Genomic DNA, 23339 nt, shown 5'->3' with positions numbered 1-23339 from the left:
TTTTAATTTAAGTGAAACTGTTAATGAAGAATGACCATTTGCGTAACATCTGTGTCTTAAATATCTCTTGTCGTTAAACTGCTGAAGTCATTCTTTTTGGCAACAGTCAAAGGTTTAGGGTGGCTAAAAAGTAACCACGTCATGATCACTGCTATTAAAACCCACAGTTCAGGAAGAGAAATTTGGTTATGCTTTTTAACTCTTCTGTGTAAAATGAACTTGAGAAGCTCTCCAAAATAAATACATAAAAAATCCTTTTAAGAGGAGCAAAATTCTTTAGTTCTTCATCTAATAGGAAGTTTGTCTGGCAGCATATCTTTGTGCTGAGATAAGAATGTATTCCTCCCCAAGGAGGGAATTCCAGAATCACAGCGATGTAAGAAACACGTCGGCATAAAAGGAAATGTACAACAATATGCAAATCATATTAAAATATTCCAAAATTCTCAAGGTAAAAATTTAAAAAGATATAGAAATTTACTTTTTTTTTCTTTATTTTCTTTATTATTATTATTATTATTATTATTATTATTATTATTATTATTATTATTATTATTATTATTATTATTATTATTATTTTTTTATTTATTTATTTATTTTTTGATGAAGGAGCTGGCCTCAGCGCTGGTGGACAGGGACCGAGCAATCTGTGAAAAGAATGAGCTGCTGGAGAAATTCTGTCATGAGGTCAAGGACAAAGCTGAGGCCCAAAAGGAGCTGAACCAGGCCTGCAAAGACATCGAAACAGTGCGTGAGGAAAGAGATGTGGCCCGGAAGGAGAGGACAGAGGCCATCATCCAGAGGGACCAGCTGTTGCAAGAGTATTACCAGGCCAGACAGGTAGCCAGACGGACAGATGATTTATCATCACAAATGGAGGGATTGGTTTATTTCTCTGACAGTAATCCCTTCATCCCATCTCACATAGTAGTAGTTTTTTATTTTATTTTATTTTTTCTTCAATCGGCTGGCTGGTTTCTACATATTGATTTCTGTTGAGAAATGTGTACTCACCCATCATTCTGTTTGCAGTGATTGTCAGATTAATTATAAAAGTCAGGGATGCCTACATTAGGAAATTGCCAATAATTGTAGTGACAGGCCTCACCCTCACTTCCAAGTACACCAGAAATCTGCACTGCGTCAGAAATGGATTGTTAAGCAAAACTGTAGACTGAAATGGAATTAATGCAACAGTGTATCTAGTGCAAGCGCTCTAGATACACCATCAGACTGAGTTTTACATTTGTTTTATTATATCTGGTTTATATACCTAATCCAGTCTATGGCTGTTTTATACATCATAGATGGAAACTACATCTTAGTTTACAGAAATTTGTTTTTGGATGGATGGAGTCAGCTAAGTTGAAAGTTTTGTTTCTTAAAAAAAGCAACAAAATGTCTTCATAGCTTGTAATTAATACCTTGTATTTAAAAAAACCAAAAAAAACCAACAAAGCACTTTATTTAGTCTATTGATTAGTGTACAAGCAGAAAAAATAAATGATCTATTCAAACAAACCTTTCTCACACAGGGTAAACACAGGTGATACTAATCACATTAAAGCTTCACCTCAATAGAGGACAAGATTCATTATTCTAATTTGTAACATCTGTGTTTGTGCCATGTCAAGTCAAAATGACTGCTGTCAAACGGGTATTTGCATCAATGAGCTTTCAAGCTTAACTCGCACCAAAATTATGTAAAGCTGATAATTAAAAACATGTGTTGAGTATAATATTACTGCAAAGTTAGTGTACAGAGTGGGTGAAAGATGAAAATACTTTCTTATGACACACATTTAGAGGAATTTGCCACATGTTATCAAATACCATATTGGACTAAAAGCACCTTCACTTCTCCGGTGACATTTATCACCCATCAATTTGATCTACTCCTGCAGGAACAGGACTCTGCCACCATGAACATGGAACGAGCCACCAAGGAGATCGAGATGCTGAGGAAGCAGTATGAGGCCATCTCGCAGGAGCTGAAGGAGGCCTTGCAGGAGGCTGAGGTCGCCAAGTGTCGGCGGGACTGGGCCTTCCAGGAGAGGGACAAGATTGTAGCAGAAAGAGAGAGCATTCGGTAAGAATTTTTTTAAAAAAAAAAATATAGATGTAGATGCATGTCATTGCGAGGAGGCTTGGGCAAAAATAGTTTGCGTGTATTTTATGTGACACCTGATGACAATATGTGCATCACTCAGTACACTGTGTGACAACCTGAGACGAGAAAGGGATAGAGCTGTGAGTGATCTGGCAGACGCTCTGAGGAATCTGGATGACATGAGAAAGCAGAAGAACGATGCGACGCGGGAACTCAAAGAACTAAAGTGCGTTATTTCTCCCAAAAGTTGTTTTTGAGACAGATAAATGTCTTGCCTTCTATTTTAGGTAAACTTGAATATTATTCATTGATTTATATTTGTGTTAAAAGTGCTTCTCTTCCTTAATGATCTTTTGTGCCACCCAGTGGATGAATTTTATTTACACAGGACAGTTCAAATTACTTTGAAATACTTACTGAAGAGCTACATATTTCATGTTTCCTGCAGAGAAAAGTTGGAAGATGAGCTGGAAAAGGAAGCAAGATATCGTCAGCTGATGGCCCACAGTTCACATGATTCAGCCATAGACACTGACTCAATGGAGTGGGAGACAGAAGTTGTAGAATTTGAGAAGCACAGAGTAAGGATCATTTAGAGTTTTCTTTTTTGTTTTTTAAGAAATGTGATTTGCCTTTAGAGAATTGCACTTAATGAATGAACTAATTCAGAATCAAAAAATCATAATATTCCTCGTGATTTTTCATTTTTGCAGGACATGGATTTGAAAGCACTTGGATTTGATATTGCTGAAGGGGTAAATGATCCCTATTTACCAGGGGACTGTGGTGTATTTGTAACTAAGGTGGATAAAGGAAGTATTGCTGAGGGAAGATTAAGGTAACTGTCACTTTCCTCCTCAGTGTATATAAATGTTTTCATTTCCCTTTGTCATTTGACACCTGAGTTTTGGTTCTAATAATAAGCTTTATTTGGAGAATAGAAACACATTTTCATATTTTCACTTGTAAAATTTAGTATGCAGCACTCAGAAAATCAGATTTTTGATACATGTCAATTTACACAACACATCATAGTTGGCTTCTCTTTCATTATTATTATATTCTCTCTTATTTCTGTTCAGGGTAAATGACTGGTTGCTTAAAATAAATGACGTGGACCTGACCAATAAAGACAGGAAGCAGGTGATCAAAGCTGTGTTGAGTGGTGAGGGCATGATTAATATGGTGGTTCGTAGAAGAAAGTCACTAGGAGGACGGATCATCACTCCAATCCAGATAAACTTAGCTGGACACAAAGGTCAGCTTCAATTTCCAAATAAGTAATAAACTTCACCGTTATAATGTCTGCCTGACAAGCTAGTAATGACATTAAAGTGCAAAGTATTTGCGTTTAATTATCTGTATATGTGATGGTAATTGGGGTGTGTTTTTTCTAATTGTTTTTCCTCATAGACAGTGGACTAGGTTTGGAAAGTGGAGTGTTTGTTGCCACATTGGCTGCTGGCAGCCCAGCTGCTAAAGACTGCAATCTCACTATTGGTGACAGACTGTTAGCTGTAAGTATGATCACTGAAAAGTTTATCATTTGTTTGATAAAAGCCTGTTTGTTATCAAGAGATGGCTGTGGTCTCTAGTGCCCTCTACTGACCACATTCAAGTTGTTTTAAGACAAGCACAACTGCAGCATGTTCCAACTACTTGCCTTCAAAGTACAGTGTTGAAACAGAGGAAATTTGTTGTGTATATGTATACATTTCATAACTTCAATGAACATGAAGTAATGCAGCCAGTTTCACTGTTATATAGAGAGGATATAATGGAGACTGTGGGCTTCCAGTGAGGCTGACCTCCGAGATGAAGTAAAATCTGACATTACTAAAAATTCACTGGAGGTACCAAAATATCAGCTACAATACAAAGATGCTCACAGTACACTGCTGCACACTATTAACATAGTTTTGTAATTTTCATATGTCAGATAATATAAAATCTGTCAGTTAAACTAGGATTAAATGTTAGTGAAAGTAAGCTAGCACATTCCCAAACTTGCCCTTGTCACACAAACCATACATACAGGCCATAACACAATTATATAGTCTACTTATCTTTTGATTTCAGCACTCTTATGTTGGATAAAAAAAAAAAAAATTAAAAAAAAAAAAAGTCATGACTGGGAATCATTTTTGGCTTGACTATATTTAAGTTTTAGACCACCATATGTTACACTTTATTGGTCTGGAATATGCCGGTTATTCCAAACGGCTTCCATTATGATCTGAATCTGTCTTTTATATTGTAATTTGTCCTTATGCTATAATTTTATCCCTGGCAGCTTTAACACTGCCCAGGACCCAAAATTCATTAATAGAATCTTACATCATGCACTCTATCATAGCTGGCTGCTTTGATATCAGTATCAGTAACTGTACTGAATATGCGTCTAAGCTTCGTTTTTGGGAGGTCTCACAATCCTACTTAAGTCCTGAATTGTCTTGATGTCCTACCTACATGTTTGAGACAGGGAATTCAGTATGATCTCACTTTATTATTAAAAAAGGCTTGCATTATTTACAGGAATCTGATATTTTAAAAAATTAAAGTACCTCCATAATCCTAATCAAGGAATTTTTGGGACTTGATTACTTTTAAGGGCAGGTGGCCACTATTTTTGTACCCAAGTACACATCAGCCATCATTTTAATGGTTAATGTTGTGTAATGAGGATGCGCACACCTCAGATACCGGTAATCTAAATTCTAACCATAACTAGCACATTTGCAGACGCCATTTCAAGATGGAGTACGATGATGATGATGTCTAGGTAAGTAAGCTCTTATTTATGGGACTTTTTTTTTTTTTTTTCCCTCAGATCAATGGAATTGCGCTCGATAACAAGTCGCTCTCTGAATGTGAGTCTCTGCTGAGAAACTGCCGAAATTCTCTCAGCCTCTCCCTCATGAAGGTAAAAACTCAGTAACCCAAACACATACAGATTCTCACAACTGTAACATCACATACTGCTGTTTCTTCTAATAGACTCCCAATAGTCAGGCTTTATGCTAGTTGTACAATGCTTACTTCGTGCAAATGCTCATTGGGTTAATAGACAATGCAAAGTCTTCTTAAACCTTAATTGCTACCAGTATCTTTAATTTTTAAATGCTATCTCAAGTTTGTGGTTAAAAATGTCAGCGATCGTCCATTTTATCGGAAGCTATTTATTGCATTTAAACTATTTTAATGTATATTTATCAACATTTCTTCCTGCACAGTTCTTTCCCCAAAGCTGTTCTGGGCAGAGTTTATATGAAACTTTGAGAGACTCTGAAAAGAACCCGCGACTCCAGTCCTGTGAGGGCCACACGAGAAACTGCAGAAACTCTAAGCACAATTGCTCCACACAAACTGACATTTGTAGCTGTGACTTTGGCAGCAGAGGGGAGGAAGCCTGCAAGGATACCGGTGACTCCCTGAATAGCAGCAGTGGCAGCACTCACTCCCACCACAAACCCTTTTCCAATGGTTCCCCGCATTCCCGTTCCTTTTCTGCCTCACATAGTCCTTCGGAACCCCACCCAGAATTCTGCTACCGGAGGCAGGACCTCCAGCATCGGCCTTTTACCTTCACCCCTCTTCTGTCCGACTGCAGCTCACCACAGGCTGCTGTGGACCGAGTGCAGAGCTCGCCAGTCAAGCCCAGTGGAGGCACATGGCCTAAAGTCATAGTGGGAACTGTTTCAGAGTACACCCAACTGTCCATCTATAAGAAGCCCAAACAGAGGAAGTCTATTTTTGACATGAATGCTTTCAGGAGACCTGATGCAGCCCAAAAACTGGACTACATGTCCCTGTCTCACTCACCGCAGAGCTCAGTGTCTGAATCTGCTCAGACACCCCCCACCCCACCAGCAAGGAGCGACTCGTTTAGGTTCAAGCATCGGCAGCAGAACAGCTCCGCATCGGACTCCACCATTACCACCGGCACACCACCAGCATCCCCTGCCCAAGCTACGAATCCTAAGGACAAGGGAGAGGTGGGAAACCAATGCTATTTCATTGATGGCCCTCCAGGAGAGGCCAAGGGCAGCTCCAAGAAACCTGCTGAGGAGGAAGAAGAGGAGGAGAACCGGTACAGGACAGAAGTGCAAGGAAAAAAGAGATACCGGCCAAAATCAGCACCAGCACTACGTCGAAATGTGACTCCATTGCACATTCCTGTTCCTATTCAGGTAACTGAGTATTTAAAGAACATGTTGAGGAATTTACTATTTGACATTTTTATAGATGCTATGGTTTGTGTTATTTTGTGTCCCTTATTTCCTCAAAAATTAAAAGGCTTACAAGCTGTACGTTTGCTCCTTGCAGGTACAGAGTTTCTCTAACGATGAACACTCCCCAGAGCCAGTGGACTTGTTACGTTTCTCTCCTATACGAACCAATCGGTACAGCGTACAATATGCACCCAAAAGCTACAGTAGCATTGCATCACGTAAGTTATGGGAACAGCTTAATGTGTTCATTTTTTTCCATTTTTTTTTTTCACATTTCCAAACACTGCATGGATCACTAATAATAAAAATAGAAAGTTGATTTCGATTTGTTGGGGTTTTTTCTATTGAACTAATAAAGGCTTGATATTTATAGGATGGAAGTGTCACATAACTACTACTTGTTGATGTCTAATCCCACTATTTGTCCTCCAGACCCTGCACAACGAAGTTTTGCCCCTTGCCCTGCTGTGACGGCTGTCATGAGGAACCCTGTCTACACAGCCTGGAGCCATGAGGTCCAGGCCAACAACCCTCCTCCAGCTCCCAGCTCGAGCAGTCATCCTCATACACACACAAGGTGTTCTGTCAGTCTTTTCAACATGCACGAGTCCAACTCTTCTTCACGAGCCTTTTTACTGTTGTGAATCCTAAAAATAAATCTTGTCATTTTGCCATGTGAATATATGAATTAATGAGTATACTTATTTTGCATATAGTGTCAAGTAAAATTTTCTGTTTCAATCACACCTCATTCACTGCAGACATTTAATAGGAAGAAGGTAGCTGAGTCGACTAAACCACTACAATTTGTCGGTGAAACAGAACTCTCAATTCCAGGTCTTTGAATTGACTTAATAGAGTTCACCCATGATTAATTGAATTATTCGACAGGTAGAGTATCTTCAGTGCTGTTTTTGTCTGTTAGACAGATAATGCAGCAACTAGTCAAATACAACTTGGTGGAAATGTGGAGCAGGGACAAAGAAAGCCACCAGATTTTGGGACAGAACCAGGTCACGTCGTTAAGAAATTCTGAGCTAGGTCATCGGCCTCGTTGGAGAAAAGTGTTCTCCAAATGCTTTTTAAGTTTACTTTTTTCCTTGTTACGACATCTTGAAATATCTATATCTGTTAGAAAACTGATATTTTATCTCAACTGTTAGACTGTCTCTTTTGAAGCAGAGAGAGAGATTAATAATTATTCTGTATTCTTTTTTTGCTGTGATTGTATTCTGCATACTTCTGGTTTTTGGTGCATTAGTTAGAAATAAAAGACAATTTCAGATGTTGTTTTTTTTTTTTTTTTATATATATATATATATAGATTTAACAGTTTATTTTGATGCTTACTGCAAAGTAGACATTAGTTCTAGTAGTACTGTTTTTCATTTTAACCACAGATTTGCTAAATCCTGAATGGTGTATTTATAGCAGCGAAACAACTGTGTATCCTGCCCCAGATCTCATGGACAGATGGCATGTAGCAAATTATATCTTGCCCTGGGTTGAATAATTGACTGCCGGGGGACTTACGCAGGCCTTTTCTTTTTCCTCCCCCCCCTCTACTCTAGCCCCCAGCATCAAGGTCGCCTCAGTCTGGACCTCAGCCACAAGCGCACTGGAAACCCGACTGAGCGGAGCTGCAGCCAACCACCACACAGTACTAACTCCTTGCCCTGCAGCAACAGAATGAGTATGTATGGTGCCCTAGTTTTATGGTAATCACGACATGTTTAAAATGTGAATAATGTTGTTTACATTTTTCTTAATTCAGTCCGCACTTATTTAGCCCACTATTTATCACTGCTAGCAAAACACCTAACTGGCGTCGAGTTGCATTGTTAGCAAACACTGACTTCTGTGACACAAAATTATTTAACTTTAATTTTACTCTTAAACTCATTATATTTATGCAATGTCAGTTTTAAATGCAACTCTCCTGTAATGAGTTAGAAAGTCTTGTAGCAGTTTAATTGGCTCAGGAGACGATGGTGATTAACTGGCTACTTCAAACATTTGCTCTGTGGTAAATATTTAGATTAGCAGTGTCGGGGAAAGGGGCTTATCACAGTTGTTCATATATTTCCTGGGGAATTCCCATATCAACATGGTTGGATACCCTCAGTTGTGTGAGAAAATGTTTCTTGTTTTCTTTTTTTTCCATTATGGGTCAACTGACCCTTTTAATAAATTTCCTGTTTTTTTTCTTAGGCACCTCTGGTACTCAATTTAGAGCAGAACGGATTAAGATCCCTCCAATTCGTTATCCTCGCGCCACTGGATCTGACAAAGGTACTGTTCAGTCTGGGAGCAACATCTACTGGTACCAAATGTTACTTCAATTTTTTAATATCTTCTGTCACTCCAGGCTCGCTTACACATTCGGAGGGTAGCAGCCCAACACCTCCAATGTCCCCTGTCAACCTGGACACGTCGTCTTTCACTAGCAGCCAATCGCAGAGCTCCATTTCCACCCAACCTAGGATATCAGTCAGCCCTGCTTCAATTGGTGACAGGCGAAAGGAAGGGTAGGCCAACCGAATCCTCGTCATTGTCCGAATCTTTATCCCACCATGATTCAGCACCACAAGACATGTTTTCCACCATTTGTCTGTACTTTTTGTCTGGTTCATTGTGATTAAATGCTTGCAAAGCAGTAAACAAAGCCTCAAGCCTCCATCCAACACTGTCACCACAATCGATCATTTTATTATCTTCACTTTCTTCTCTGCTGCTGAGCCTTGTAACTTGAAATCTTTCTGTCTTTGTCTGTTTTTATTTTTTCCCTGTCATTCTGCTTCTCAGATTTGTCTCTTACTGCACTTCCTCTGTTAGACCTCCACTTGGAATTAAGCCCAAGTTCTTCTCTTTAAGAAGCTTGAGGTTTGTCTTGTGCTGGTAGCACATACAGTATAAGCACTGTCTGCAGGACTGTTGGAGCACAGATCTTATCATTCTGCCTACACTCTGCATATATAAATGTTACAGTCTAGACTCACTTTGCAGCAGCGGTGCTAGATTCTTTTGAATGTTTAATAATGGCAGTAATGAAATGGATGTGTATCCTTAGGTCGTCATCTTCTCTGCTCATTATTTATTCAGAATGCTGTTAAATGTTGTATGATTGCATGACATGAAGTGGGATTTGAAAATGCACGCTTGCCACATCAGCCACAACATTAAAACCTTGTTCTTGGTACAGTGTGCTACAAAAACAGCTTGGACCATTAGGTGCACAAACATAAGACCTTTGGGCGTGTCTGGTATTGTCAGGCTCAAGCATCAGATGCTTGATCAGATTGGGATTTTGAGAGGTTGGAGGCCCTGACATTGTCCAGCTGGGGACTGTCATTGCCTTCATATGGTGCTGCTGTTTTTGTGGGTGGTATCAGCCACATACCAGGATTGTGATTACTGTTATTTACTTTACCTGCAAGGGGTTTTTAATGTTGTGGCTGGTACGTGCATATTATTGTTTGAACAATACACATTTGTGTGAAAAATGTCACATGATTCGGTGATTATTTGCATACATGACATGCATGATAGCATGCAGACTCATATTGTGTAGGAAAACATTAGATTGAAGGGAAGAGCTTATTCTAATTTTTTTTTTTTTTTTTTTTTTTTTTTTTTCCTTCCCCAAAGTTGCATGCTTGCAACTTTTCTATAAGATGTCAAAACACATAAATGTTCTCTTTTTTTTTTTTTTTTCTCCTGAAGGCCGTACCTGGGGGAGCCACGAAATGTGACGGTACAGAAGGGAGCAGAACCGCTTGGTATCTCCATTGTGAGTGGAGAGAATGGCGGAGTGTTTGTGTCCAAAGTGACAGCAGGTAGCATTGCTCATCAAGCTCGATTAGAGTACGGAGATCAACTTCTTGAGGTACATTAGCTACTTTACTGCATATCCATGATTTATCTTTTTTTTTTTTTTTTTTTTTTTTTTCTGCCTCTAATGAATCCCTTCTGTTTCCAGTTTAATGGAATCAACCTTCGCAATGCCAATGAGCAGCAGGCACGGCTGGTGATCGGGCAGCAATGTGACACGGTCACCATTTTGGCTCAGTATAATCCACACATGTTTCAGCTGGGGATTCACTCTCGTTCAGGGTAAGAGGGAGACGAGAGCTTAGCAGTGCCCTTTTCTGTATAAAGCACAGTATGTGCAAAGCAAACGCATGAGTACACAATCGTAAAGACTTCATACTGTAGCACAGGAATAAGAAATGAGTTATGTAATTATGATTAACAAATATTAACACTAAAAAGGAGATGGCACGAATGTGCTATAACAGTAAACAAACCCTAAAGTGTATTCTCTAAAAAACAGTTATTTGGACTTTAGGGTAAAATATTAAATGATTAGAAAAGATTCTGACTTTGTTTCTCATCTTTTTAGTTCTCGGATGGAATCCATCAGCAACCAGCCGTCACCCCATGACAGCGGAGCCACCACACCGGACAATCACTCCACTGTAGATTTACTGAGTGAGCAGGATGAAGGCACGATTACTCCTGCATCCAAACAAACGACTCCTGCCACTAGTCCACACATCTCCTCCAGGTAGTAGCTTTATATCTGCTTTTATGTTCGCTGGGTTGATATGGTGTTTTAATACAGCCCTTTAAAATAGACTTTGAATCTACTGGTCGAACTTCTTAAAATGTATTTTTCTTTCAGGCTTCCTGGTTCAAATCCACGCAGGGTTCCAGAGTATCGGTTGGTGAGGCTGAAGAGGATCCACGTGGAGCTGGGAGTTCAGATCTGTGGAGGGAACCTTTATGGCATCTTTGTGGAGAGTTTAGATGATGACAGCCCTGCTAGGGGTCCTGATGGTTTACTGCCTGGAGATTTGATGCTGGAGGTATCTTTCATATTTGTCAATAACTGTGACGCACCAAAGTTGTCATGTGTTCAATAAAATAAGTTGCAGTAGCTGTAGTGAAAACAATACTGGACATAATTGTGTGATTTGTGTACCTGTATTATAATGCTCTGAGGCTAGAAGAAAAGCACATTAAAGCAGGTTTAGACATAGAATCTGACTGCTTTCTGTCTTATAGATGATTGTCTTTATAGTTTTAATTTATTTATTTATTTTTTAAACAGTACAATGGTGTCAGCATGAAGAACAAAACTAAAGAAGATGCTTACCTGGAATTGTTGAAACCAGCTGAAACGATCACCTTCAAGGTCCAGAACTATGCAGACAACCTTGATGCAGTAAGAGAGAGTACCGGAGATGGATTTTTCATAAGGTACCCTGAATATTTATCAGGCCACTGAAATTAAACTGCTGAGATGACATGAATATTGTGCCTCTTAATTTTATGTTAAACAAAATCCAAAATGGAACCTAACCACCGGGAAATGGGCAGTAAAGTTTGGGAACATTGAGCTAACAGAACAGACATGTTTTGGTGATTTGAGTGTCAGGTCAATAACTCGTTGAAGCTTGTAGAGTATAGCTTGTAAGACTTGTTTTTCCATTATAGTCTGCAAAGTTTTGTTTATCATGCCATTGACATCTTCCCCAACTACTTTATTCATATTTGGCAGAGCACTTTATGAGAGAGTGGCAGAAATGGAGCAGGAGCTAAGCTTTAAGAAAGATGACATCCTTTATGTTGAAGACACACTGCCAAATGGTAATTTTGGCTTCTGGATGGCCTGGCAGCTCGATGAGAGTGCACAGAAACTAGAGAAAGGACAGATTCCAAGTAAATACATGTAAGTACAGTGTAAGAATTTGTGGTTTTCTGATTTAGAAAATCTGTTGAGAAATTCTACATTCATCAAACTTTAATGTTAAAGAACATTAGTTTGATAGCATGTTGATATGGATTGAAATATTATCTCCATAAGGATGGACCAGGAATTCTACAGAAGGCACAGCATGGCTGATATGAAGGATGAAAACGGCACTAGCAGGACGCTGTCTGCTGCTGCTCGGAGGTCATTCTTTCGCCGGAGGCTAAAGCACAAACGGAGTGGATCCAAGGATGGAAAGGACATGACGGCTTTGGACGCCATTAGCACAGATTCTTTACCCATCACAGAGGGTGAGAAACTCTCTTCTAAACACAACTTTATTTAAAAATGCACAAAAGACACATAATTGTATAAGAAAGGTTGATTCTGGAATAAGCACATATTTGGATTTTCTTGAGCGCTTACTTCACCAGCATTGCATTATACGGTCGTCACATTGTTAAACTTACAAAGGACTGTTTGAAATCAAAAAGTTCACAGTGAATACAGCAGAATCTGATTATTGTATTTCACACACTCCTTCACAAGAGTTGGACGTAAAATTACCCACAAATCTGTTCAACCACAGGCAGATTTGTCAGAGGTTTGAATGTGGAGCACGCTGCAGAGGCTTGCTCACTTTCTAAGCATCCAAGATTTAATTTACTGGATATAGTCTTGACTTCAGTCAATTTATCAGACTTCACACAGCTGCATCTGGAGGTGCAACAAACATAATTACATTTCATCACAGACACCACAGTTTTACCAAATAAATTTTAGTCTTTGGTGTTTAAAATAGTTACCTTTAAGTGTTTAAAGAAAAGTTCATACATTTATTTTTTTTAATGAAAACCTTTTCCCAATTAAGCCTAATCTCTAAGACTTAATAATACTCTCAAGTTTGAAAAGTTCAGATTTTATTCTTTAGGCTTGATACTAGATAGAAACTGCTACTTTGAATGTCCCTATTAACCTTACGTGATGATTTGTGAGGCAGATCTCAGGCATGAAGATGTGTTTATATAGCTGGATTTTTCTTGAAAGAAACTGAAGCTTTCACATAACACAGAAACCACGGTTAAAATGAGCAGCAGTGTCTCTCTCCTGTTATGCCTTTGGAATAAATTGCTTTGGTTTATTCCCTGCACAGACGGCGTGAGCCTCATGTACCAGCGGGTTCAGAAGGTGGAGTACTCTTCGCCTCGTCCAGTGCTGATCTTGGGTCCATTAGTGGAGGCCTGTAAGGACATGTTGGAGAAGGAGGCTCCTACCAAGTTCTGTCGCTGTTTGCCTGGTGAGCTTCTGATTTGTGTGAATTTATACATGAAGGATGTGTGTGTCCATCAGACTTGTGTTATTGCGCAAGGGAGATTTCACTGAGAGCTACCTAACATGAAACTCAAAGATCAGAGAACTTGACGTGTATATTAAAATAAAAAATGTTGCTTTTTTTTCTTTACTTTTAGAAATTATGAAGGCATCTCAGCAGGCAATAGAGCGTGGAGTAAAGGATTGTGTGTTCATTGATTACAAACGGAGGAGTGGGCATTTTGACGTGACAACAGTCGCCTCAATAAAAGAAATCACAGAAAAGGTAAATTTAAAATAACCTTAATCTGCACTATTTATTGATTTGCTTGTCCAGAAATGACACATTTATGACCCTGCACCAATAGCAGTTGTATCTTGAAGTTTATGCACTGCTGTCTTTCCAACTTTTCTTACAATCTTCAGAGGACTTTCAGCTGAATTCCAAATAATGCAATACAGCCAAACTTCCAAACTGATTAAAATAACTTGATTGGCTACATATTTTCAAAGAACCTTTATTTTTTTTATGTTGACATTTATGTTGTTGTTGATATCCCATAAACTGCTAGAAGTCTTTAAACACACAGAGCGTGAAAATAAATATTTTCTGCAGTTTTTTTTTTTTTGAAACATCTCCCATTTCTCATGTTGTCTTCTCTCATAGGACTGTCACTGCTTACTTGACATTGCCCCTCACGCCATTGAACGTCTTCACATGGTTCACATCTACCCAATCATCATATTCATCCGCTACAAAAATGCCAAGCAGATAAAGTGAGTAATTTCATGCCTGCTTTGACTTTTAAAATATTTTTTTTATTTCTACCTGTCAGACATGTTGAGCATGCTTTGTGTTGTGGTACCAGTTTTGTTTACCCAGTTATTTGTCAAGCTCCAAACCTTGAACAACATACAGAGAGAACTCATCCAAAGCTTTTGCCTCTGGAGGCTGTTTCTGAGAAGAAAGGGGAAAATGTGGGCCATAGCATTTTCAAATAAAGCCACATTCATGAACAAAACTCATCCGTATATTCTGAACTAAAGTAATAATCTGTTTCTATTTTGCAAATAACTACTTGGGCATTAAATCAATATGTAATCTAAAAATGTCAGGTCATAAAGAATTATTTAAAGATTACTTAAAGTTCCCCCATTTTAAAGCCATTCTCACTTGAAGGACTGATTATTCCTGATTATGCTTAATTTTATCTGGCTTGAGACAGTTGCTTGGGAAATTGGCATCCGCAGAAGTCTTGCTGGTTTTATAATCACATTTGCCCTCCATCCATAACAAAACGAATTGATCAACCAAAATTTGATAAGCATCATTAGTTGCGAAGACACGACGTGCTCTCTTCCACCACCTGTTTTCATCGACTGATGGTGATGGCTCACAGATCCTCTGCTTTTTCATTTGTAATCCGTGGGAAGATTAAATCTGCTGAACCTTCGGCATGGTGCTTCATGCACATGCGCACACAAACGCATGCAAATCAGGGCAAACTCGGGTCGGGCAGGAACAGGCTTTTTCCACCACGCACGTACACACACGCGTCCATAAATCTATGAAACGGTGCAGCAGGCAAACATGGTTCAGATTGATTCCTGCTAAGCCTTCGCTGTCATCAGCTGAGTGCCAGCTGTCCTGGGAGGGGCTCACGAGGCCTGTGGCTCCGCTTCGTGGTGTGGGTGGCTAAAAACACACGATGCCCTGCCGGCCTCAGCTTCCATGTACACAAAAACACACCTCCCACTGCCTGCTGCAGCAACTGACAGGAGGTTTTTCATGGGTTTCTATCCTCTGAGAAGCATCAGCAGACCAAAATGTTGACTGCATAATGAGTGAAAGGAGAGAGACAGTGGTATTCTAGGTTAAGTCGGAGGTAAAAGATGAAGACTGGTAAACACATGAATTCTCAAGGCTTTGTGCGGTCATGGGTACTGAGTGGGATGGATGGGTTTAAAGTAGGGAGATTTCACTGAAGCTAAGCTGTTAGATTTCTTGGCAGAAATGAGAAGTTTTGCTGTAAAAACTAGTAGATATCTCCTTTAAATTGCATCTATAGTTACTTTAGTCAACATCTGAGTATTTTTTTATTTTATTTCGATAAAATGCTAATAAGGGTAGTTGATCCTTGTTAACTTTGCTGATTTATCCAAAAAGACTTTCTTGTCTATTACTGCCAGTAGAATTTCCAGGAAAATGGTTTTCATTTAAGTTAATGTTGGCAGTAGCAGCCCAGAAACATGAATAATTTATATGCAGTTGAATTGGGATAAATGTATTCACATTTTTGTATAAAAGAAATTCACTCTAAATTTGTATTTAGCAATGTTCAAGATGTATTAAAATATCCACACACTATTATTACTGTTTATAAACATGTCTGCAGATTTTTAGTAATACAAAATATGGAAATTGTGACTGTTTTGTTGACATCAAGAATCTGACACTTTGAGTGTTTGAAATGAGGTTTTGTAGCAGGCTGACAGGGCTGATGTTTCCTCAGAGAGCAGAAGGACCCTTTGTACCTGCGGGATAAACTGTCTCAGAAACATTCCAGGGAGCAGTTTGAGGCAGCGCAGAAAATAGAGCAGGACTACAGCCGCTTCTTCACAGGTTGGTGGGATAGGCTTATGTTCACTCGATGTTAATTTGTATACAGGCATTATAATTCTAATTATTGTAACCTTAACCACACCTACAGTACACAGAAATGTGTAACTGCAAACTGAATCCCAGTTTACAAAGAAAGGTGTATTTTTGTAACCATTTTTTCACCTCGGGCTTAAAAGTCAGTTCATCAATAATCAGACACAAACTGTTTAATGGCATTTATCGCTGTATGTCCAAAATTTTTGGTGATAGTCTCTGAGATTTGTTTTTAACTGTATTTATTTCATGTTATTTAGAGTTTAGTCTTAAAGAGGAGGTATTGGGAGCACTGTATGTGTGTTCTTTAAGAAGAGTTAAAGTTCTGGTAACTGGAGCAGCAGACAGTCTGACACCCAACTGTCTGCCTGATTAATGACTAGAAAAGGAGGCGACTTATACACAAGGGCTTTTGCAATGAACACATACCACAACTGATCCCATCTATTAGGGAGAGTTGGCCGGCCAACTTCTGCACACATGCCACGATTGTGATTATATTTATCAGCACTTTCATTAAAAGTATCTGTTGATAGACAGCTTATACCAGTTTGTCTTCACAGTTTACAACTGTAAGTCTTTTATTTCCACAGTCCTGTTGGTTGGTGTCAACATTAGTCTCATTACATGCTTGATATAATTGAAAATGAGTAGTGCTTGGATTATGCAAAAATAAGAAAAAATCACATTGGTCTGGGAGCTGAGTGACTGAATGGGAAAAAATGAAAGAACTTTCAATGGGATGTGTTAACCACAAAAATACCACCCTCCTCCCAACTGTATTGCAGGTATTGTCCAGGGAGGCAGCGTCTCCTACATTTGCACTCAGATCATGACCATCGTGGAGCAGGAACAGAGTAAAGTACTGTGGATTCCAGATGGAGCCCTGTAAAAGTATCTCCCCTTGTTCATGTCAACCAGAAACATTCCAGGATGTAGCGAAGATGTTCAAATCCAGCAGTTCACAGCCGACTCGATGGTTAACATCCAATACTTCTCACTTACAGCAATATCAGCACACATGATTTGCAATATTCCTACTACAGTAATTATGTAGTACAGAGACTTGTTTACACTAGTCTTCAATACTTGAATTGTGTATTCCCTCATATTCAGTAGCACTCCTTTAATCCCTTGAATTGTCAGACCACAGGGACTCTGCATCAACTCCAAACTGAAGATGGACCACTGTGTTCCCTCCTTGATATTTATGTCTTCTCTTGCCATTTAATTTATCTAATCAAGTCAAAGATGTTGGTTATGATCCTTTGTTATACAACTGTAGCTCTCTAGTGAATAATGTTCTTATTTATAGAGGAGAAATTGCTTCCTTCACATTATGTCAGTCTTTATTTGGATCATTTCACTCCTCTCATATAATATTGTGCCAAGCTAAATATATTTAATACACCACACTTATTAACACTGCAATTTTCCTTGTAAATCACGCAGCAGGTTTGCTAGTTTCTGCCAATATTCTTTGTCAGGTGGATTTTTATTTTTATTTTTTGTTTTTAAATTTAAGAAGGGATTTTATTTTATTTTTTTCATCTGTTGGCTAAACACATGTACGTGTTCCTCCTTGAATTTTCACATCAATCACGTTGAGAGCATTTCATCTGGATGTCAGATAAAACACTTTACATCAGGCTTTCTCCAAATGAAGGTTATTGTTTCTATAAAATATTAAACATTCAGTTAATGGAGTGCAAGTTGTCTGTGTTTTCTTTGCACATCTGAATGCTAACATCAGCTCACAAATAGCGGGCTGGTTATTTGTCAAGAAAAACTGGACTCAAGTTGGACCTCAATCAGTGCACAGTTTGTCCTCGAGGGGGAGTAATTTACCACTAGACGAGAGAAAACAAGATGTCCTGTTTAGTACTTTTCCTTACCATGTTTTATAACTGCCCATATAAATACTCTTATTCCAATATTTGGAAACTTTTTACATTTTGGGTTTTCTAAGCCTTTAATGCGTGGTGGCGTGGAAACAATGAAAATGTATGGTGTATTCTCTGCTGCAATGTGTTTTTTAAACCCGTATTTCCATCACTGCTGGAGAAAACGTTTTCTCGTTTAAAGGCTCCAGACATCCTTAGATTGATGTTAAAGCTCCATATAAAGATGTAGGACACCAATAAGAGAATTTCATTTTCGTCACTTTGCCCCACCTTATTATAGAAATACAGTTTGAAATGTGATTATAGTTTAGGAACATAGATCTAATGTACAAAACTAAAACGTCCGTACAAAATTAAGGGTTTAAAAGCACGGTGGCTCTAACCATAAAGTTACAACCATCAAAAATTGATGAAGCGGTCACTATAAATAACCAGACATCAAGATAAGCATCGACGTCTGCTATTGATGGCTCCTCCCCCGCTACCTGTAAATCTGCGATGCCATCTTCCAACAAATGGATGTGACAGAGGGAGTCGGAGAACGAGAATTGCGTACAAGAATAAAACGGTCATTTTTTTTTCCAACCCAAACGATATATCCGTAAAGGAAACGACAAACTGCGGCCTTTGACGCGAGGACGGCATTCAACAGTGCGCGGTGCTGAGCTCAAGTAGCGGACCTGCTGAAGGCTACGCTGTAAAAAAACAAACAAGGTGGGGGAGTGAGTGAATCGACTGGCGACGACAGCACGCCTCTTCAGTGTTATCATAACGCCGCTGCAGTTTCATCCATCGGATCTGTGAGAAAACCGTGAGTTTTGAGGAGTTTGAACAAGAAATTTGATTTTTACGCACACGTCTAACGGATGACGCGCAATCCCGGCAACGAACACGCGTCGTGAGGCGCACGACTGAGATCTTAATTTCAAAAGAAGTTTGGGGGTTTTTTTGGTTTGTTTTTTTTTTTTTTTAATTGCGAGTGTGGCTCTTGTGGACTTTAACTTTTACATCTTTGCTTAGAGTGAAGCCAGATGAGATGGAAGAGGAGCGGAAGGTGGTTGGCTGAACATGCCTGAGCCGTTGTGGCATCAGGGGGCGCTGGCTGGAGCTCCCCAAAGGCCCTGAATCCCAGTTGAGTTGATTGTTTGTTTTTAGGGGCTGGCAGGTGACCAGAAGTCGGTAATGCCGAAAAACAGGGAGAGATTCAACCCGGACCCATCCATCCACATATCCAAGATGAATGTGATCATCCCGTTCTCACCAGATGTGCCCTGTGATAACAACGGCCAGCGGATGTGGTGGGCTTTCCTCGCCTCTTCCATGGTCACTTTCTTTGGGGGTCTCTTCATAATCCTGCTGTGGAGAACTCTCAAATACCTGTGGACCGTATGCTGCCACTGTAACGCCAAAAAGAAGGTACGCCAGCTCATTTCATAACGCAGCACTCCTCCATGAAATCATCATAGAGGGGTTTTTGTGTAGCAGCCAGTTTGATTTGGGCTTGTAATTAAATCTGTAGTAGGTCCAATCAAAGTGCATGACTCTGAATAATGAACTCTGCTATTCTTGGCTTAATGTCACATACAATGCGAGCCTGTTATAATAAAACCTCTTTGATCTTGGACTGTAGGCTGTTAACGAGGAAAGTTGGTCCTCGTTAACAGCAGGTTTGCAGTTGGAGCTACAGCTGACACTTGTTGGTGCACCGCATTCAGTTTGTTCTTAGTTGATTTGAAGGTGATCCAGCGCACAAGTAGCCTACAAGTATTGTAAAAAGCTTAACTATCATACGAATCTAACATGTTGAGGAGCTTAATTCCCACACAATAAGAAAACAATTTGTGGGAATATTATGAAGATAGTTTGACATTTGTACAATGTACAACCAATGCTTGTGGTCATACATTGAAGGTTAGTGGAAGTTAAATTGTGCTGCTAAAAATAGGGGGGGCAAAACTAAAACCTGGTGTTTCCAGATATCATGTCCCGCTTAATGTGGATAATCCACCGGCCTCAAGCGCAGTACATTTTGAATTGGAGCTACATTCTGTTGAAGAATTTCTCACTGGATAATTTACAGAACAAACAGAGTAGCAGAGGCAAAATGTGCTGCTGAATCTTATTTTTACAAACAAAAATCCATCCAGCTGCATTTTATTGAGGACAAGGGATTTTTAATCTTCTGTAAACAGCAACTTAGCTTAGGTTCCCCCCTTTTGAGTTCTTGTCAACATAATCTGAAGTCGGCATCATTTTCTTTCAACTGTCCAGCTGAACATGCCGCCCAGTTTGTTTAGTGTATTTCATAAAGTCTGGAATACTCTAACCTGTTGAGGACACGTGGAGCTATCAGGGGCTGCTACATGGGTCAGATATGTTCATGCGTGTCTTTGTGTAATCTCCAGAGACAGCAGCAGCAGTAGTATTTAATTCAACTGCTACTACATTTTCGGCCTCACAGTAATGACATCATCTGCGCCAGGCCGTCTGCAGTCGTGTGTTAGAAAAATGAAAAATCTTTCTGTTGTGTTTTTCCATAAAGTCTCATTTTAGAGTTTCCGCCATTACGCATATGCTTAAGGACAAAGATGGACTAGCTGATAAAAGTGCAAGAGATGGAGCAGTTTGTCTTAATGCATGTGCATTCATTTCTCAGACAGGCAGTTAGGGTGGAAGAGAATCGCTAAAGGCTGCATGCAGGGTGGTGCTGACCTTTTGAAGGGAAACGTCTGTATCATTTCCATGGTTGGGTTGAAGCTGCTTACAATTAAGGCTGCACATAACAATTAGAGTCATGGGTTATTTAATATGTCGATGTATCTTCTTTCTTAAAATACAGAATATACATCTTCCCAGCACCCAAATATTAACTACCAAGAATTCAGCTATATTAGTTGTCATGATACAAAGGGACAACTTACAAATATTTCAGGTTTTTGCTTCATAAATGAATAAACCTGAAAGACCGACACATTTTTCCGACTAATATTTAAGAGGATCCGTTTGTTTGGTTTGGTTTTTGGCCAAGATTTATTTATAGATGTAGAAAATTGGAACAGAAATGCTTTCCTGAAAACGGATCATGCCGAGGTTTTTCGTTTCAGGGTCCACAGCTGAACACTGTTTATGTGCGCATATAAGAGAGCAGTCAGGTCTTTTTGTGTGTTTTTGTGGAGCTGCCGAGCTCCACCAACCTGTTGTGCTACTCTGTGGGAGTCAGCCAGAGACGGGTCATCCTTTCACTTCCAATCTCTCCCTCTCTGCCTTTTGCTCTCCTGGCATTCATTTCATAACTCCTGCCCTGTTTTCTTCTCACCCTCTCTTCCTCATCCAAGAAGCAACCTTCCTCCAAAGTGTCAGAAATGCAGTGTCAGGCGCATACCGTATGTGCCATATGAATCAGTACTTTTGTTGCTAAGCAACTGGCAAGCAAAGGATTTCATTAGAAGAGTAAATCTCTGTTATGCAGTGGCTGTGAGATGTGGCAGGTTGTGTTGGAGGAACACCTCCCCACCCCCTCCCAGTCTGTGCATGTCATTAGCAGCCCAAACATGGAGCGTTAAGTGCATTGTTCATAGATGGGAGTTGATAATCTGTTTCCTTCTATTCTGATTTTTTTTAAAACTTTGTTTTCCCCTCTGTGGGGCTTTCACTGCCCAACTCTGCTCTGATCTGACAGCTCTTATGTCTCTGAGCCTCCATCTCTGTGGCTCTGTTCTCCCAGACTGATGGAAATCGATGAAACACGTCATTTGCGAGGTTCTGATGAATGGCTGCTATTATCCGTCTAGGAAAGAGGAAGAAATTGCTTTCATTGTAAATGGCACTGTACTCACAATGGGAGGATGACAAGTTGTGGCAGCTCCTCCGTCATGGTGCAGACTTTGTGAAACTTGCGCACACTTCTTTATTAGCTTGCGTTGAGTTTTGAGAGACCACATCTCCACTTATCCACGAACTGACTAGTGTTCAGTGATAATGTTTCATTGGACAATAAGAATTCCTGATGCCCCAAAGTGTCCAGAAGTTTATTACGGCAGTATTTCTGCTGGTTTTGATCCAGATACAAAAAACAGCAATGGATGGATTGTGATGAAATTTTTCTGGAGACGTTCATGTTCCCCTTTGTTATGGATTTTTTCATCAAGTAAGGTCTGAAATGTCGTGCTCAGTGGAGCCTTTTTGGGACACGATGACGTAACATCTCTGCTCACTCTTCATCAGTCTTGTATCTATAGGGGCCATAAGGCCAAACAGCATTTTTTTTCTTGTTTTTTAATCATTTGACTCTTATTTGGACCAAAGAGTAAATGCAGAAGGAAGCATAGAAACTCTCTTGAATGATGTATTTCAAAATCTCTCTGGCTTATAGGTCTGTTCATTTTTGCTCTGATGAGACCAAGATGCAGTAAGGTGTTACTCCTGCATACATTTAAACCTGGTATCACAAGAACCACATTACCTCTCACAGACACACCTTCTATAACATAAATGGTGAGGGAGCAGTCTTGATATAGATTTAAAGGAGTGCTGTGAAAACTTAAATGTATTATACATCAGTAGAAAGTAGACAGGAAAGCAGGGAATGACATGTACCAAAGGGTCAGATCGCCTGCTCACCTATGAGATCTGTAGTGGTGTCAAAGTATGACATCTTTGCTAGAGATGTTACATTTGTTTTGTTATGAATCATTTTTGTTGCATCATACTTTTAGAACAGGTCCAATCACATTGGTGTTAATAACTCTAGTTTTAATTTGGCTAATTGGGCGGTTGTCTGCCAAGGTGCCTCAGTGATTATCACTGTGACCTCACAGCAAGAAGGTCCTGGCTTTAAAGCTGCAAGCTGATTGGGGCCTTTGTATGTGGGTTTTGTTTCTGTGTGGGTTTTCTCTGGGTGCTCTGGCACATTAGGTTAAAATTTGCCATAGAGAGTTTGTCTCTCTATGTTACCCCTGTGATAGACGGGTGACCTGTCCAAGATGGCCTTTGGACTTGTGACAAGTAGAATATTTTAAAATTGTTCCACGTGTCTCTTATCATTGAGCTCAAATGTTGCAATTTTGCTGTATGTTTTGCAGCTGTTGGTGACAATATTTGCGGAGTTTGTTGAGGTGGAAATGTCAAACAGCAGCCTTGGGCTTCAGGGGTTCAGTGTGATTTTAATACTTAATGCTTGCAGGCTACAGAAGGACACTGAACATCAGCATGCTGGTGCTGTCCTTGCATTAAATCTGAAGTACCTACAGCTGTTATTAAAATTTGATTACATTTAAATGCATGTTGTCTTGTTAGCAATAGTCCTTTTCAATCTTTAACGTACCTAATTTGTGATGTTTTATTGGCTAAAAAGGATTTAAAGGATTGTTGT

At 39.5% G+C, this 23339-nt stretch overlaps 2 protein-coding genes across 11 annotated transcripts in view; both read left to right on the top strand.

The window, feature by feature from the left end:
- Positions 1 to 17770, top strand: part of LOC146703285 (disks large homolog 5-like) — a 30317-nt gene extending 12547 nt beyond the window's left edge. For 2 of the 4 annotated variants that reach the window (XM_085466448.1, XM_085466447.1), the window contains exons 8-34: positions 610 to 840; positions 1905 to 2089; positions 2211 to 2336; positions 2559 to 2691; positions 2824 to 2948; positions 3193 to 3368; positions 3524 to 3627; positions 4941 to 5033; positions 5344 to 6300; positions 6437 to 6560; positions 6775 to 6919; positions 7914 to 8035; positions 8554 to 8634; positions 8711 to 8870; positions 9148 to 9225; positions 10066 to 10228; positions 10322 to 10455; positions 10745 to 10909; positions 11027 to 11210; positions 11456 to 11604; positions 11906 to 12076; positions 12212 to 12408; positions 13251 to 13394; positions 13567 to 13694; positions 14076 to 14185; positions 15922 to 16031; positions 16853 to 17770. In XM_085466448.1, the coding sequence (XP_085322574.1) occupies positions 610 to 840; positions 1905 to 2089; positions 2211 to 2336; positions 2559 to 2691; positions 2824 to 2948; positions 3193 to 3368; positions 3524 to 3627; positions 4941 to 5033; positions 5344 to 6300; positions 6437 to 6560; positions 6775 to 6919; positions 7914 to 8035; positions 8554 to 8634; positions 8711 to 8870; positions 9148 to 9225; positions 10066 to 10228; positions 10322 to 10455; positions 10745 to 10909; positions 11027 to 11210; positions 11456 to 11604; positions 11906 to 12076; positions 12212 to 12408; positions 13251 to 13394; positions 13567 to 13694; positions 14076 to 14185; positions 15922 to 16031; positions 16853 to 16956 (4599 nt within the window). In that variant the 3' untranslated portion in view covers positions 16957 to 17770. Of the gene's footprint in view, positions 1 to 609; positions 841 to 1904; positions 2090 to 2210; positions 2337 to 2558; positions 2692 to 2823; positions 2949 to 3192; positions 3369 to 3523; positions 3628 to 4940; positions 5034 to 5343; positions 6301 to 6436; positions 6561 to 6774; positions 6950 to 7913; positions 8036 to 8553; positions 8635 to 8710; positions 8871 to 9147; positions 9226 to 10065; positions 10229 to 10321; positions 10456 to 10744; positions 10910 to 11026; positions 11211 to 11455; positions 11605 to 11905; positions 12077 to 12211; positions 12409 to 13250; positions 13395 to 13566; positions 13695 to 14075; positions 14186 to 15921; positions 16032 to 16852 lie in introns of all 4 variants that reach the window. The other 2 variants (XM_085466450.1, XM_085466449.1) reach the window with 2 other exon arrangements.
- A 1177-nt stretch (positions 17771 to 18947) lies between these two features.
- Positions 18948 to 23339, top strand: part of LOC146703282 (calcium-activated potassium channel subunit alpha-1a) — a 113316-nt gene continuing 108924 nt past the window's right edge. For all 7 annotated transcript variants that reach the window (XM_085466446.1, XM_085466445.1, XM_085466444.1 and 4 more), the window contains exon 1: positions 18948 to 19384. In XM_085466446.1, the coding sequence (XP_085322572.1) occupies positions 19151 to 19384 (234 nt within the window). In that variant the 5' untranslated portion in view covers positions 18948 to 19150. The remainder of the gene's footprint in view (positions 19385 to 23339) is intronic.

This window comes from Copadichromis virginalis, linkage group LG8, assembly GCF_057382275.1.
Source record: "Copadichromis virginalis isolate Kocher_CV1m ecotype Utaka linkage group LG8, C_Virginalis_male_GT1.1, whole genome shotgun sequence".
Classification (NCBI taxonomy): Eukaryota; Metazoa; Chordata; class Actinopteri; order Cichliformes; family Cichlidae; genus Copadichromis; species Copadichromis virginalis.
The sequence above is the reverse complement of the archived record's forward strand: the minus strand, read 5'-3'. Positions and strand labels throughout refer to the sequence as shown.